Raw genomic sequence first — 18,732 nt, forward strand, 5'->3', positions numbered from 1 at the left:
TAGTGTAGCTCTGACTTTGAAGACACACTTCTGTTCTTCACACATCATTTAGCCATAGTAAAAGACAAGAAAAAATATTCACTATACAGGTTATAGAGAAACAAACCTTAGGAGTACAGCTGACACGCAAGCATAAAGTTGACACTCTTATGTTAGTACTTACATTCTCTAACCCAAGAAGGACCAAGAGTGGGATTGTTGTCATTCCTCCTTGGATCCACTCTTCTAGAGAAACAGTGCCGTCATGATCATAGTCAATTTCCTCCATCATTTCATGAAGAATCTAAACAGTTTAATAAAAAGTCTCATAAGTTCTATATTCTTAACCATATAACCAGTTGTGTAGAGATCTATGGTCTCTCATCCATATGCAAAATTGAAAATATTACTTGTATTGTACCTGTACTAAAATGAGTGCCACCGAGTCAGAAAATGAAATGCAATATTCATATTTATGTTTTACTAGCTCCTAATGTTACTAATTAGCACATACATTTCCCAAAACAGAGTGCCCCTTTGTGTACTTACTATGTACAATACTAGTAAGAGACAGTTCTTGTCAAGAAATTTTCAGGGGTAAATGAGTTGTTACAAATATTAATTACTATGTGCACTGAAGAAAAGCCTTCAAACTTTTCCAAAGAACGCTTTACAGAACAGATTTAACCAGAAAAAAAAAAAAAAAGACTTTGAAAAAAGTGTTAATTTACAGTGTCATGGTGGAGCACAAACTATTAATACTTCTATCTTGCTAATATCTAGGAACTCACGTTGGCATCACTTTATCATGAAATAAATAAAAGCTGTCTCTAACACCACCATAAAAAAAATATGATAAAATGGATGCATACTGGACTCAGTTCAGTAATATCCCATTCAAGGTACTCTGCAACATGCATCATTTGAGCAATGATATTTTCCAACTCCTATAGATGAAAGAAAAATAATTCTATTTAATGCAATATTTAAATGGCAACTTTTATGGCAAACAAATCATAATTCAAACCTATTGCATACGGTGACTATTTTTATGAACACCAAAATATACAGAAAAAAATAATTTCTAATCACTAATTGCTAATCAATGCACTGTGTGAAACTTAAAATCAGAGACCCACTGAACAGAACAAGAAATTAATTAAAATTATTTTTAATAGCAAATGTATTTCATTTACATAAATGTATTTACCCTTACAAAAGAAACTCTAATACATGAGAAGAGAGGTTTGGCGGCTCCTAGTTGGCATGCATCCTTGGTAGAAATAATCTATAGTCCTTATGTGACAGAAAGTGAGATGAAAAACATTTGTTCTAAATAAACTGGCCTTAATTTTTTTGTCAGTGTTATTTTCTGGAGTACTCTGATTTTAACTTCATTAATATAAGTAATCAAAACTCATAAGTTTGAGCTGTTGAGATTTAAAATTCAAAGATTTCCCCTTATATTCAGCCAGCTGAGGAATTCACCAGGTAGAAGTGCTACATTAGTATTATTCTAGACATAAACGTACATGTATAATCTCATAATCTGTTTGATTTTAACCAGAGATGTCTATAAGAAATGTCATATATTCTTCAACTGTTAAGAAAAAACAAGAAACGTTACACAACCTCATATAACTATAAGAATCAACTGTAGGTCAGTCTTCAGGCTAAATTAAATTAAAACTATGTAGACACGTGATTATTTTCACTTTTAATCTCAAAAGGAGTACAAGGTGATGTACAGTATACGTACTATTATATTTATGACCCGATTTTCAGAAGTACTGAACATCGTACACAAGGCAGATAGCCAGACCACCCAAAACTCAGGCTTGGAATTTTTTTCTTTAACCTTAGAGTGTTGTAATTTCCCTTATTCATGTATCACTAGGATTTTTCCATAGTCATATATAGTGTGGTTTGTAAACATACTTATCTAGAATGTATATTCTCATATTGCAGTTATTATTCACTAGTTATTAATATTTTGTATTGCCTGATATTTTCTATTGCCTAACAATATAATACAGTGTTTACATTATACCTCTAGGTATCTTAGCTTCCCTATTCCTTTATCCCTTGTGGAAATCACCTTTTTTTTTTTTTTTTTTTTTTTAATCAGTCTCCTCTTTGCTGTCTTACTTTGTTGAGACAGAGATGAAAAATAAATAAAAGCTGCCAATACAACACAATATATATTTCCATTAGTTGACCTTTATGCTCTGCAAGAAAAAAAAAGTTTCATTTTTTAAAACTCTTTCTGATTACTATACCTCTGATTTTCCTTACAACATTTGGTTGGGCTACTTCTCCATATTTAAACTTTATTATCATTCCTTAGTTAAAATAACATGGAAGTTCTGGCATCTCTCTACTTACACCCACTGTGTAACATGCACTTTCCCTTTTTAATGAAATCTTTGCAAATGTTACTTTCATATACATCTACCAGAAACATACATATGAAACATACATACATACCATCCCATATAGTTTTAGGAACCATATTAACGTGTCCCTACAGTAATATGACTAAAAATCAGAAAAATATACAACAGAACTATACAATAACAGTGCCAGCATTTGCAAAATTATACAGTGTAGAAAAAGCAGCTTTATGGAAAACCTAACTTGAAAGTTGGTTTCAAAATGGGCAATTTCTATTTTCTATTCACTAAAATTTGTAGTGCTTCCATTAATTCAGGATTCATGTAGTCTTCTATAGGTTTATCATTATGGCATAGACTTATAACACATCAGAATAAATAAAATTACCGAACTATCCAGGTATCCATTTCCATCTGTATCATATAATCGAAACATAACTAAAAGGAAATAAAAAGAAAAGAGAAGGAAACTCGATTAGAAAATATAACAACAATATTATTTCATTAAAAAAAAAGGACAAACTGAGTTTCACAGGACAAGCATTAACATTTTCCTTAGTGAACATAGTAACTGTAGATCCACCAAACATTTTGTACTGTATGAGGTTCACTCAGTGACTCCCCAGCCATAGTGCCTCCAATAAGACATATTAGCAGGAGAGGACATTTACAGATTGTCTACATAATCCCTCCATTTGTTAATCTGATCTGTGAATGTGATTCTGGTTCCTCCCAGAGATGATCTGTATTTCTGGGGAGTACCACCAAAAGGCCCTTCTCTCTTATGTTACCCAAAACAAGAAAACACACAATTGGTCAAGCAAATGTTGATAAACATGCTTAAGTTACAATGCTATTCCATTCTCTTGGTTGCAGTCATCACTACTTAATATTGCTTTATAAATACTTTTTGACATATGCTAAACGAAATAGAATATTATCTGAAGTATCTATGCAGTCAAACCCAACAATAAACACTCCTCGCAGACTGTCGATATAAATCCTACCTGCTCTATCAACTTGAAAATATCTTTCCAATATGCTGGAGAGCCGCCCAGACAAGAATAGCTGCATTTTGGTGACATACAGAAAAGAATATATACCTTCAAGTTTCTATCATTACTTGATTCCAGCCACAAGAGTGGGTATATCCATTAATATCAAAACATTTCAAAGCAGTTTATTCAGATGATCATATACAGCATTAGATTGCAAAGCAAAGAAATTTGAACATTTGGTAGAAATATTTTTAAAAGTCTTAAGATGAAGGCCAGAAGCCTAGGCATACCTCACTCTGTCCCTACTGTCTGGGACATACTTAGTCAGAGCTCTAAATTCCCCATTCCCTTCAAAAGTCCTTCAAAAGTGCTAATTTCTTTTTCCCTCTAGAAGATCTACTTTCTAAGAAGGAAGAAGAGAGCTGAAACCACCTTAAAAGGGTGGTTTCGGGACACTTTAATGCCTCAACTCATAGCAAAACCCAAGCAATCTACTTTACAAACCATCTTATTAGATGTCTCAGAAAACCTAACATCTGGGCTGTTCAACTGTGAACAATAACACCACAATGGATCCCCTCAGAGAATCACAGAATGGTTGAGGTTGGAAGGGATCTCTGAAGATCATCTAGTCCAACCCCATTGCTGAGCAGGATCACCCAGAGTACATTGTGTGTGGGATGGCATCCAGGTGGGTTTTGAATATCTCCAGAGAAGGAGACTCCACAGCCTCTCTGGGCAGCCTGTGCCAGTGCTTTGTCATCCTCACAGTAAAGAGGTGCCCCCTCGTATTCAGCTGGAACTTCCTGCCCTTTGGTTTGTGCCCATCCTGTCGCTGGGCACAACTGAAAAGAGACTGGCTCCATCCTCTTGACACCCTCCCTTAAGATATTTGTACAGATTGATGAGGTCTCCCCTCAGTTTTCTCTTTTCCAGGTTAAGCAGGCCCAGTTCTCTCAGCCTGTCCTCATATGACAGGTGCTCCAGACCTTTAATCAGCTTTGTAGCCCTCCTCTGGACCAGCTCCATTAGCTCCATGTCCCTCTTGTACTGGGAAGCCCAGAACTGGACACAATACTCCAGGTGTGGCCTCACCAGGGCTGAGTAGAGGGGCAGGATCACCTCCCTTGACACGCTGGCAACACCCTTCCAAATCTTTCTATGGATCAAGTTTGAAGGTTGAGCCATAGATCACGGAGTTACTTAACAATATATATGCACCTTGATCTGTCTGCTATATGACCTTAAAAAAAGAACTTTAATTCTTCCGATGTTTCTCTGTTATGGAGGTTTGGGATATATTCAAGCTATCCATAGTTTAAGAATAGATATGTTGGCTGTGTAAACAGGTGGGATTCATAGTACTGAAAACCTCCAGGAATACACTGCAAATATCTGCTGAAATACTGGTAAATCTATTAAAATCTATAGATGATATACATTCAAAGTCTAAACACAGTTTTCTTGTGGTGCACTTTATTCTAAAGAGTCATCTAGTTTGTATCCGATTTTATTTGAAAGCACCAATTCTATGTTCTGCTTGCCCTGCATCTAGGTTCCAAACACTCAGGTAAGACTCAGAGGCTTTCCATTTGTTGTCAACAGAAAAATTCATGATTTGAGATTAGTATTAATGTTAGCATACTGATTTATATTTTACTTTGCAGCCACAGGGCCTAGTACTATAAAATTATTTAAGATAAAGTGTAAAATTATACCATTAATTTATAAGGAACATTGAGCAAAAAATCAATAGGGAATTCTGCATACATATTCTGCATTATAATCCAAAATTTATGCACTAAGAAGTTATAATACATGGTATGTTTCAACTCTGGATGACAAAGTAGAAAATCAACTTATGTAATAACCATATTCTTAATAGCATGTAGTAAATCCATACAATCTTGAATATATTTAATCTGTAAATACAATACATTTATTAGACCAGACTCTAGCTCCTAAATCATACAGACCATTCACAGTCTTTTGCCTGTGCAGTTCCTATTGGGGGAAATCCATGGCACATCCCCTACCCTAGACTCTCAGTTCTCTCCACCTCTTCTCATTGTACCAGTTCCTGGCACCAGGGGAGGCAACTGCCCTCCATTTCATGTACTACTGTGCACACAGACCTCTTTAGAGCTCTGATAGGTCTTGCACAGCTTGCTACCAAGAAACAGTTACTACTGTTAGTTGAATTTAGCCCTAGTATCTTGTAATTTGTGTTTTAAATGCAAACTGGTACATATATTCAAATATTCTAGCAATATGATACCAAACTTCTATTATCAAGTTCAGGACTGGCTCCTTGCAATTTCTGCTGAGTCAAAGGTGTCAGTGATCTCACAGTACTAAGTTGTCATTGTGAGCTAACCACAGGTAGCAGAAAATCATGATACTTCAAAAACGTGGTTATGTAACCCTGTAATGAATTTCTCATTCCAGCAGACAGAGCCTACTGTTTGCATTTTCTATCATACTTAATACTGTCTCTCTACAGTATCAGAGTCTGATCCCACAGTTTTAACAGACAGACCAGTTTTGTGTATCAAAGTATATTTGGTCTCAGAAAGGACTAATATGATTGGATTGATTAATTATTTATCTATCCAGAAAACTGGCTTCTAAAAATCTATAATGCAAAAACATGTAGTTGTTTTTTGTTCTTTTCTCTGATTTGCAAATCAAACTCTTATTTTCTGAGCAGGTGGTTTTGAACAGGTGGAGGTGTTTTGCATTAATGAATCAGGTCCCTAGTTAAGCAGTCAAGTTATTTCTAACTTTCAGAATCAAATATTCATTCCCAACAGCGGTGCAGACTTAGATATATTTTACTTTCTTGTATGTATTCACTAATTATGGATCCCATGGCACATATAAGCAACTATTCTTTGCCTGAATTAGCTCATTTTCTACATATTATTCATGACTTCTAAAGCCCTCTAAGCATTCTTAGTATATTTCATTTGTTTTTGACAGCTCTGATGCTAGAGTCAACAGACAATAGCATAGAAAGAAATATTTGAAAGGATTATTTTAACTGTGGATTGTTTTATCTTCATGGGTGCTATATAGAATTTGGTTAGAATCTCAAATTAATACTCTTAGCAAGAACAGAAGCTCATTTCTGCAATAATGGTCCCCTAGAACTGTATTTTTATAAGGAAGATATTTAAAACTAAGTCTTAAACTCAGAAAATTTAAAATCAGAATTTTGATTGCTTTCTTTCTTTACAATAAAATAAATAAATATATAAAAAAAGAAGAGAGGAAGAACATACATTCTAGCTTGTCTTCAGGTCTTCCTCTTTCTAGCAGTGACAGATAACAAACAATATCTTTCAGCTGGATCACATCTGGTAAATTTAAGTTGGCAGGAGTAGGAGGCCGGGATGTCGAGGTACCTTTGTTAAGTCTCAGACCTGGAAATTAAATACAGACTGTTACTTTTCATATATGATGTAAACAGAGTACAAAGCAGAACTTGTATGTAGATGTACATGCAACCTTATCTTATGTGAAACTCAGATTATTTCTTAATTTAAATCAAAATGTGAAGTTTAAACGATTCACATTCATAGTTTATCCAGCAAAGGCAGAATGATAGTGAGGTTTATTTTTTAAAATGATAGTGAGGTTTATTTTTTAAAATACTACAGAAAGCCAACTATTATAAAAATAAATCAACTACGGGAATGGCATCACTGTTTTTACATTTGTGTTGATCTGAGATCACTTGACTACAAAATAATTTTGGTAAATATTTTTATTCTACTGTATTATATGTTAATTTAAGTATTAAAACAATACCTGCCCAATTCTGCATCCCATTCCTTACATTTGTAGAAGTTTCATTTAACTTACAGATTGTTACCAGATAAAGATATTTTAGTGATAAATGTGTAATCTTCCCCCCAAAAAGAGTTAGTTGTGTGCCAGAGCAACTTAAATTTACAATGTCGAAGACTTGATCACAGAATATTATGAAAACAAACACAGAATTTAAATAATAGTCATAATAATCATTCAAATGTGATCAAGAACAGTTCCAGTTTACCAACTGGAATACAAGTTTCAACATTGTCAATACTTTTGTTTAAAGAGAGCATTAACATGATTGGTCCTGAGGATATTGCTAGAATCTGCAGAACTAATAATAAATACAGAAAAATAGAGGAAAAGCAGGACTACATAAAGAAAGTTTTCATTAAAGAAAGTTTTTTTCATTGCAAATAATGAAATTTTCTTTACAAGTCTGTCACAGTTCCCATAGACCTCAGTGATGCTAAAGACAAATCTTTACAAAGGGATCAACTGTTTCTTAAATATTTTTCGTCATTAATTCAGAACAGTGTTATGTACATAACCTGTACATGGCCTGCATACATAATTTCTCTCAAGCATTTGTCTTGGACAAGTGAATTACTGTATATGATGGAAATTGAATTAATTTTCTTTTTTATTTTCTATTTTCATCTGGAAAGTATTTACAATCTAGACATTTTGAAAGGTCTACTGAGGTATGTATGCTAAGATATTTTTCATTATATAAGTGCAAACTGGCATGCAGAAAAATTATCTTCAAGTTCATGTCCATGGCAGCAGGAAGACAATAAAGACTCAAAGTAAATATTTAAATAACTAAAGAGATTTAATATGGCAATGTTCTACTAGAGGAGCTTGTATGTCAGTAAGTGCACCTAAAATTAAGACAGTATAAAACATTAATCAATTACGATGCTAGCTTTAATCAAACAGTTTACACAGATAGTTCATGTTCTATTCTTATTTGAATCCTATGCACAGAATAAAAGTTATTATAAAGCTGGGACCCACTCATCTTGAGAAAAAAAGAAAAGTCTTGCATTTCAATGAAATCTAAATGAAAATGGCATACAAATTTTAAAGCAACTTTTAGCTTATCATCAGCTGCAAGGTACATGTCAAAGTATTAGTTAATAATCAAGAGGTGGGAGAGAGGGGTGGAAGCAATACTGATTTACAGTTCTGCTGCCTACCTGGCATCTGTTTCCATCGTTCTTCAGATACCTTAACTGAAAATACAATTTATAAACAGACATGAGTAGACTGAGAGACACTAAGAATGTTCACATACCAGATAGATTTATGAACTCTGCTTCTCTAGCTCTTGTATACCTTTCAATTTTCCAGGAAAATATCAAATGTTTCTGACATTTTTTTTTCCCAGTATAGTCATTTTTTTCACTGCTGGTAACATTTTAAGTTTGCTAGATACTCTAAAATTAAGGTTTCTATATTTTTTTTTATTTGCACATGATAATGTACAGATGTTTACTTTTTTTTTTTTTCCTTTTAAATGCTACATATTATAAAGATGTAGCATCTAGTTTAAAACTCAGGCAACTGAACTGCAATATGAACAGCATGTTTTCATGCACTACTACTACTAATAATAATAATAATGATAATTCTTGCTTGAGATGAACTTAACTATCTCTCCAAACATGCTTTGCATATAGCAATTTATCAAATAGTCCTTCAGGTATTGCACTAAATGCATATGTAAGACTAAAGACTAAACTGAAGATGAAAATGAAGTACAAAATAAGTGAAGGAGAAAAAGGTTAGGAGTTACTACAGTAAGAAACCTAGCATACAGTTTTAACAATAACAATAGAATTCACTTTTTTTTTTTTTTTTTTTAAGCTACACATTAGAATCAAAATTTGTCAGAGAGAATTATAACAAAAGCAAAGAAAGCTGAGCATGGCATCTACCAGGCAGAATTTAGCAATAAATCTGACAATGACCTACAAACAGCTGTTATCATTTCTATATATAAAGTGTGAAAGCTTCAAAAACACAACACCAAAAAGACAACTTTTTGCAAGTGCTCAGGACAACATGTGTAAAAACACAGCATAATAAATATGCACCAGTAAATGTCAGCTGCAATTGGAGTTAGCAGGAAAAGTGTTAAATTGGCAGCTGGTACAGTATGTTTATAGCTGATGATTCTCATTGATGAAAACAATGAATATTTCAATGAAAGATTAAAAATAATGACAGTGGAAATTGTGTGCCTGATACATTATAGGCAGCAGAATCTGTGTAGCAGAAAAAATACAATACTGATAATGTCTGACATATGAGATAGCTCCTGCAGTACAATAACAATGCATTTAGACATGTCCTTAGAGATTCTGTGACAAAGTATCTTAATGGTTAAAGAACTGAATTGTTGGTGTGACTTGCTCAAACCTATGTTATTATTTGAGCTGTAATGAGCAACAGAAGGTTTTGAATCCTCCAAACAACTGATTACACAATAGCCTACCAAGCCTACTGCTCTACATGTGGAACTAGTCCAAAATAACAAAATAACAAAAGCATGGGAAGTTGGAAATACACAGGCTTCACAGCAGGTATTTTTGTATGGAAATGTGTCCACAGCAGTTCTGACTAGAAAGCATAAAGATATATGATGTATTCAATTCAAATGAAAAGAAGAACCATTCCCCCGATGTGGTAAGCAAGTTTAGCTAGAAGAAAAAAAAAAAAAAATTAAAAAAAAAAATCATGCACACAATATAATACAATAAAGTGATAAGGCCAGATTCAATTGGCAATACCTGAAAGCCTATAATTAATACTGCACACTGAAGCAACTATGGAAATCTAGAGCTTGGTATCTGCAGCACATAACATTTTAGCTAGTAGTACTTGTACCAAATTCACAACTTCTAGATGAACTGAAATTTGAAGACACCTAATCTTCATATGAAGAATTCAGGCAACTAAGAACCCATGAAACCATTTGGTAAAGTGTTTTAAATGCTTGATTAGCCCAGCTGCTCAGAAGACGAAATTTAGTTTTAAGTTAGCCTAACTTCTACTTTTAGTTAGGGTTTTGATAGAGTTCCCAAATTCGTAGAGTGCCAAACCTAAGATTTCAAGACAGAATGGTGATCTTAAATTTCTTCACTACATTTTTGTTAAAAGTTTTAAAAAATGTTAGAAGTTGGTAGGTTTTAAACACTATTTTGCCTGAAAATATTTTATCATGTTGTCCTCTGCTGTTTAATAACAATGTTATTTAGTGTGAAAATTTCAGTCTTACATTGCATAGAACAAATACTGCTAACAGTTACAGGACATTTAAAATACTATTAGCTGGTAAGTATTTAAGATTACTAAGAGCAGCAAAAAGCAGACAGTTAAGCAGCAGTAACTGGGTACAGCACCAGCAGAAGCATCCTGCATGAGGCTGTGAATGTTTCTTAGTGTTTATACAGCAAAGTAGTCAGCAATACTATGTAACCATAGCAATCTGATTAGCATTAATGTGACAAAGACTGTCCACTTGGTGTCTCAGCTGCATCATCAATGTGAATTAAAAAGATAAAACCATTTAATATCTGTTTTTCTTCACGATATTCCTTATTCATGACTTAGTTTCTGCAATTTCATAAATATCAGAACAAAGAAGTACAAATAGTTTAGAATTCTACATATTTATGACTATTAGAAGGTGAAGAGCAGCAGCACAGAACTTGCAATTCTTACATTTGATTACTTACCTCCAGAAAGTAGCTGGGGTTTGTTTTTTATTAAGGGGCTGCAGTGAGAGATTTTGTTGCTAAATGATGTAAAAAGATGCTCAATGAAATCATCAGGTAGCTCTGCCTCCAGAAAAGTCTTCATGAACAGTTTGAATCCCTCTAAATCAATTGTCTAGAGGAGGAAAAAAGTAATTGAATTGATAATTTTTCAACAGCTTTCATATTAACACATCAGATAATACTGTTAGTAAAAACTTTAGACTATCCTTGAAAATACTGATTCCTGAAGATATAGCCTGGCATACTTACTCATGAGAGTGACTGATTTTTGAATTATTACTTTGAAAACTCACAATATTGTTTCAATAGCCCAGAGTATGGTGTAAAATAATCCAGAATAAACTCAGAACACTTCTATAAGGACCGCAAAACTAAGTTCTGTGCTGACTTGTTTCTTAATCACAATATGGCTTAAAAGCACACACAAAACTGCAAACAAAGGCACCTAGGGAGCTATGGAGATGTATCTGCTAAGACTTCTCTTTTATCGTAATTAAGCAGACAATAAGCAGGGGATTTCTAAATGCCAAATTCAGGCAATTGAAGGCTACCTGTTTTTTCTCGGTGGCAACAACTCTTTCTGCTATTTGTCAAAGATGAACTGATAATCTAAATAGGTTCTAACATTCAAATGAGTGCTTAGACTGTACAACTTGGGGGGGAGGGAGGCAGAGTTGTCAGTTTGAAGCATTTGTAATTTAGTTTAATTTATTTTTTTGGCATCAAGGTAGGACCTGATTAATGAACCTTCATTTATGATTTCTCTCTGGAAAGACAGTGTTTCCTGTTTTAAATATTAAAATGAATTTTAGATTCATTATGATCCCATTTTACCCTGCTAATATAGAACCACTAAAAATGAAGATGTGAAATGTCAAGAGATCTTAAGCCAATTTCACTTTTATCTCTGAAATAACTGACACAACTGCACACTTATCAATGATACTATTCAGTTACATACGTGATTTTAATAGAACAGCTTATCACTTGTTGATCTGTAAACTATATAGCATTGCTGCCTTTCTAGCTCGAGCAGGACAGTAACTTTTCTAATAGTTAACAGAGAAAGCCACATTACACCACAACATCAACTTGGAGAAAACTTCCCATGTTTGGGGAAGACTCATTCATCCATGAGAAAAATAATTCAACTCCTTTAGTGCAGCCCAGTGAATGCAGCATTAGGAGGGAAAAGACTACGAAGGCTTGAAGCCATACAAGGGAAAAGAAAAGGGAAACTAAATCCTCAGTGCCGTCAGTGCCTTCAGAACCTGAGTCATAGTATAAATTATATTTAAGTCATTGTAAAAATTATTTCAATGCTTTGGAGCAATGATTTTTCTCTCTCTCTCCCCCCATTCCCCTCCCCATTTTTTATGAGATGCAGAAATTTTATGTCCACATCAAATAAGGCATTTCTCATTAAGGCCAATACCTAACTGCTAATGGCTAATATTTTAAACATATATCACTCCCCTTATAGGGACTAACACAGATTGAAAATTTTGACTGATCTTGTGCAAGTTGTTATTATTAGGAATGCAAACTTAGTGAGCATCTATGCTGAGCTAAAACAGAACACCTGTGACAAAGAAAGTGAGTGACACCAATAGAACTCCTACAGATTGAACACAAAAATAGCAGGGACTGAAAAAATTACCTCCACAAGGCTTACGCTGGGTATAAAATGCAAATAATCAACTTGGATACAGAGTAACTACCTTTCTCTCATCATCATAGAGTTTCAGTCATTGTCTTCTTATTTGGCAAACCATACATTCTTTCAGTCATGCTATAAACTTTCTTTTTTATTCTCAATAATAAAAAACAAAACAATATTCTCCTCAGTGTATGTAATCAATAAAATCACAATGTACTGGCATCCAAGTAAACTGGTCACGAGTTCATAGCATATAAATGTATTTTTAACTCTATAAGTATAACAAATACATTAATCAACTGACTTTAACAACCTGAGATTTTTTTTTTTTTTTAAGTTTCTCATCAATGATGTGTTTGTTAGCTATTTCATTACATTTCATATACAGGGGAGTAATCAAGTGAAAAGAGAAACAGAAAAACAAATTACAATCCAATTTAAGTTAAGGCTTATGTATGGATATATAAAATATCCAAGTTACATAAGGCTTTTTAATTATTATTTTCCTTGTGTATATGTCTGCTAAAAATACTCCTTTATAGCCATCTTAGATTTTTGAACTGCTGCCTCAGTGTACTGGGTCTGGCTGGGATGTTAACTTTCCCTGTAGCAGCCCATACAGTGCTGTGCTCTGCACTTTTAGCTAGAACAGCAGTGGTATCACACCAGTGTTGTGTCTGCTGCTGAGCAGTACTGGCACAGCATCAGGACTCTCTCTAACCCTCCTAAGGAGTGGGCAAAAAAGTGAGAAAAGAAACATCAGCAGGGCAGCTGACCTAAACCAACCAAAGGGATATTCCATACCGTATGATGTCACACTCAGCAATAAAAGATGGAAAAAGGAAGAAGAGGGGAGGGGTGTGCTCTCATTGTGAAAATGTAGGTCCTCCTCCCGAACACCGGCTACGTGCGTTGAAGCTCTGTTTAAAGGAAGTGGTCAAGCATCGCTCATTTGTGGGAAGTAGAGAGTAATTCTTTCCTCTGAACTTCCACATAGCCTTTATTTGTTTTGTCCCTTTCCCCCTTTCCTTTTTTTTTTTTTCCCCTTTAGTTAAATTGTTTAGTTAATAATAATCTTTCAATAATATTTTTTTTCCTTTAATTAAATTATCCTTATCTCAATCCACGAATTGTTCCTTACATTACTTCTTCCTCTCCTCATCTAAGGAGGGGGAGTGAGAGAGTGGTTGTGGTGTTTAGCCGCCTAGCACAGTAAGACCACCACGCTCAGTAATACTGGTTCACCGAGCTGATTGCAATAACTAAATCTATAATGCTACATTTTCCTATTTATATGCTCAGAACTGTGTTTGGTTAGAGATTTGGGTTAAAAAATAAGGTTAAAATTATGTGTTTTTTTCTTCCTGAAGACTTTCTCAAAGATGTTCAAAGTTCTCATTATTTTCTAAAGATGGTCAGATCATCTTTTATCTCAGCACCCCCAAATCAAATATTCCTAACATAATTTCTGGCCAGAAAGACAACAGATATCATGACTTGGTTGCCATGCCCACTTAATATATTTGACACCCTGACTGCCACTGATTACAGTGGCTAGCAAAGGAGGAAATAATGTGTTTGTTCTGTAACACTCTTTTACACTTAGATTTCTTCAGCTGAAAGTGCTTTATCCTTTGCTCTCATATCCTCTGTGATCTGTGAACCCCTAATGAAGTAGCAACATGCATACAACAAATCAGATAACCCAAAAGTTTTCAAATGAAGATGAAAGTTGTCTGGAAACTAGTAAATGACTTGGATACACGTGAGAAATGCTTTTAATTGTCCAAAATGGAGATAGAAATACACATGCTGTAACAAATAAATGCTCTGCAACAGTCCTTTTATGAACAGATCCCTGTGATTAGGTTCTTGTCTATATAAAAAACACAAAATCCTTGATTTTAATACTCCATAGCTGAGTAATATTTTCAAGAGGATCTAATATGCTTAGTGCAGATTATCGTAATAGGAACTGAGCTCTAATGGACTGTAGTGATTTTTGAAGGTTTGCTTTTCTATCTACAGTAAAGAGCAGAATGGCACTGGACTGTAACAGATCTAGCAGTAGTTTTGATTATACATCTAGTTCACAAATGAGAAAGAGGAGAGTTTCCAAAAAAGGCACACTTCAAATTATTTTCATTGCTTTCTCTATTATCTCTCTCCATTGTAATAAACATAACACTTTATACAGCAGCAGAAAAAAATAAATAATTCCTTAAAAGAAATCCCACGAGGACCACAGTAGAAGACTCATGTTACAGGTGTTAGAGCTCTATGGTACTATTTTTAGTATTGAGTATGGGTCATTTAGAATAGAACACTTAACGATGGGAAATGTTTGCTGAATCTCAGCCCAATTTTCACAGAAAAGAGGAATAACACAAAATACTATGAACATCTTTCTGTTCTGCAATCATAGGCAGTTTTCTTTTTTCCTCTTAGAATTTTAATGGTTCAAAACATGAAGATGCTTCAGTAATGAAATAGCCTCTCTCTACTTACTAGCATAACCTCTATCCACCCTCCCCCACTAACAATGCTTTTCAAAGGAACCACACAACGCTTTGGGAACCAAACAGTAAAAAATAAAAATAAATAAATAAATAAATAAAAAGTCAAGATGACATTAATTTTCCACACTGACATGCATCACACTCACTCAGCTATGCAAACATCTTCTTTTTAAATCTCAATGTCATACCAGAATTTCTCAGATGAAAAGTTCAATATATTTTGGGATGACTTGAAAATAATTTGTTGCAGTTAATGAATTCATAAGCATTAAATAAGCAGTTCCTACCAATACTATCAGAACAATATATAAGCTATAACCGTGGATGTTGTTTTCTTAAGTATGCATGCTAATTGCTTAATTCTCAACAGTTGCTTGGCTTTCAGAAGCTCCAGCTGAATTTAAATGAACCTGTGAAAGAAGGATTTTGCATTTTGAAAAGCATTTTCCATGATGTTTCCTAAATGAGAGGATAAGAGTGTTCTAGGATATACCAAATTGACTATGATTAACTTGACACATGAATTAATGAATACCATTTCATAGGAGACTATGAGGGGTTTGGGAGATTATGGTCACAATTTTAGGGATATCAAGAAAATTTTCAGTGTAACAGGGTTTAATATAAGGTTAATATAAGGACATGGTCAAAGCAGCCAATAATTAGAGGAACATGAAAGAACTTCCTAATCATTTTGGTCTACATCTTCTGAGAAAGAAAAAACAAAAACAAAAACAAACAAACAACAAAAAAAAACCACCCACAAACTGTGCTGTTTTAGTTTTGACGCAAATAATAAATGGGTGCCAACTACATTGTCAATAGGTCACAGAAAAGTAGGTGTTTTTATATTGTTTATATGTAACTGGAATCCTATTCTATATCTTAAATAACTCATTTGAGAAATATACTGGAGCTCTATTTCTTATATCTCAAAATTATAAAAAAAAAAAGTCACAAAATAAAGCTTTATAGATGTTTATAATCTTCTAGAACACTATAATGTCTTACAATGCTTGTATAATGAAACTTCATTTAGTTCTGAAACTTTTTGATATAAGTCCAGAAAATTATACATTCAAAAGCACTATCAAGGTTCAACTCACTTAAACACTATTTTCCACATAAAAATATCACTATATAATATTGTAATGATATTAGAAGTACTCAATTATTAAAATATCAATACTTATTAAACATTGACTTTAATATTAGTGATATTAAAATAATATTACTATACTTAGAAGTAACTTTTATGTTCATAATTTCCCAGTTATACATTTTATCCAGTGTTTCCAGTTGCCAAAAATTCAAAAACAAAGCATGTATCTAACCTAAAGAGAAGAAAAGGAGAAAGGATGGAAGGCAGAAGTAAAACTGTACACTTTACACTTACATTTGTAAATCTTTATAGCAAATAAATGTGTCAAAGATTAATCACTTTTAGCTTTTCTGGAAGCAAACATTAAACTGGACTCACTATGACTCAGTGTAGAGGAAAGCTAAAAATAAGCATCTTGTTTATGTGACAAATTGTCAGATATAACCATAACATTTAATTAACTATCCACAAAATTTCAAAATTGATTTCATCTTCAAATTGACAACAAGTATTTGATCCATAGGTATTGTTTTTCTGTAAGCTTTCCCCACAAATGTATTTGTGCTATACATTGAAAAAAGAAGAAATAAAGCAAAGTTTATAATGAGTTCTAAATGATTGACTGACTGCTGAAAGAAATTACCTGGATTTGTCTCACTGCATGTGACTATGTATCATGACAAATTTACAGAGAAAGGCATCCAAAGGTGCCTTTCACACCTTTATTAACTGTGCCCATTCATTAACATACTGTGATGAGGTATGACTTCACAGCACTGTGCATACCCATTCATTTTTGTAACTATAAAACCAAGCAGATAATTATAGTCTAATAAGAACAAGATGGGTCAGTTCAGAAAAGGAACTAAAATGCTTAAAGTTGGATTTTGGTATTATATTGATGTCCTTAGTCATATTAAGATCTGGAAGGCCTAGCTCAAGTGCTAATAGTGCTCTACTTTATATATATATATATTGCTAATAAAGCACTAATACTTGATAAACTCTTTAGGTTTTTACCTATAACTTCCACAAACCTGTTTCTGAATGTGAACAAAAATGTTTCAATCTTCACTGGATTGAAAAAACTCACCCTTTACCTTACGTTTAAGACAAATAAATTAATCTGTGTTGTTGGGTCTTGCTATACATGTTCACAAAAAATGTCTAAGAAAAGGGATGGTGCACCAAGTGTGGTGAAGATCACTATTCCATTTTGAAAGGACAGGGAAAGTGACAATATTCCCACCTTTGAGAGAAAAAAATTCTGGTAGATACTCCCAAAGAGTGGGATACCACGGCTGAATTCCCTTCTTTGCCTGGGGAAGTTCAAACTCCTATCTCTTTCACTAGAGAGTACCAAACCTTAATAAAAGATCTGAGAATTCATGGAGAAAAACAAACAAACAAACAAACAAACAAACAAAACAGGTATGTCTATTCCAACAAATTGTTAAATATTTACTTGTACATTTGTTACAGAACAAATTACTAAAAGAGTTCTTTGAATGAGGAGGTAATCCGAACATGTTTAAGAAATCAGGCTGGTCAGAGAGATGTATGAAAAAAGACACCAAAATCTTTCAGATATTCCAGACACATAGAAGAATGTAAGGTAATTGGGTAGATTTTATACAGAATGGCTTTTCTTTTTCTAGAAAATGACTTTATTTTTTTTTTTTTAATTGCTATACAAGAGTCGGGTGATAACTTTACTCAGAGTGGAAGTATTCCATTTTGGATCTAAGTGTACAAATAAAAGAAACAGAACTATTTTGTGTATTATTATATATATAATAAAATATTCATCATATAAACATGCATATTGTGTTATTTATGAAACAAGCAGTGAGCAATATTTGCAGATTGCTCAGAAAGGTCATTCTGCACCTTTGGGATAGGGCTTCTCAGATGCAGCATATGTTTTACAACTAAATTTTTGTCAAATCTGTGTTAGTCCAAAACACTTATTATTTTTGTTTTGTTTTTCTTTGTCTTGCTTATGTTAATGTATGAATAGATTACATACAAAAAAGTTCTATCAGAGCAAATAACTATTATTTTCACAGAATCACAGAACTGTAGGGGTTGGAAGGGACCTCGAAAGACCATTGGGTCCAACCCCCCTGCCAAAGCAGGTTCCTCAGAGCAGGCTGCCCAGGTAGGCGTCCAGACAGGCCTTGAATATCTCCAGAGAAGGAGACTCCACAACGTCCCTAGGCAGCCTGTTCCAATGCTCCGTCACCCTCACCGTGAAGAAGTTATTTCGCATGTCAGAGCGGAACTTCCTGTGCTCTAACTTCACAGAATCACAGAATTTCTAGGTTGGAAGAGACCTCAAGATCATCGAGTTCAACCTCTGACCTAACGCTAGCAGTCCCCACTAAACCATATCCCTAACTTGCAGCCATTGCCCCTTGTCCTATCCCCACAAACCACTGCGAAGAGTTTGGCTACATCCTTCTGTCTCCCAC

At 34.0% G+C, this 18,732-nt stretch overlaps 1 protein-coding gene across 9 annotated transcripts in view; it reads right to left on the reverse strand.

Moving 5' to 3' along the window:
- Window positions 1-18,732, reverse strand: part of DGKB (diacylglycerol kinase beta) — a 361,100-nt gene that overhangs the window by 259,795 nt on the left and 82,573 nt on the right. For 5 of the 9 annotated variants that reach the window (XM_032182678.1, XM_032182679.1, XM_032182680.1 and 2 more), the window contains 6 exons: window positions 10,936-11,089; window positions 8,392-8,427; window positions 6,655-6,795; window positions 2,761-2,810; window positions 852-926; window positions 164-283 (listed from right to left, as the gene is read on the reverse strand). In XM_032182678.1, the coding sequence (XP_032038569.1) occupies window positions 164-283; window positions 852-926; window positions 2,761-2,810; window positions 6,655-6,795; window positions 8,392-8,427; window positions 10,936-11,089 (576 nt within the window). The remainder of the gene's footprint in view (window positions 1-163; window positions 284-851; window positions 927-2,760; window positions 2,811-6,654; window positions 6,796-8,391; window positions 8,428-10,935; window positions 11,090-18,732) is intronic. The other 4 variants (XM_032182686.1, XM_032182684.1, XM_032182685.1 and 1 more) reach the window with 1 other exon arrangement.

The sequence above is a fragment of the Aythya fuligula genome, chromosome 2 (assembly GCF_009819795.1).
Source record: "Aythya fuligula isolate bAytFul2 chromosome 2, bAytFul2.pri, whole genome shotgun sequence".
In the NCBI taxonomy this organism is placed as follows: Eukaryota; Metazoa; Chordata; class Aves; order Anseriformes; family Anatidae; genus Aythya; species Aythya fuligula.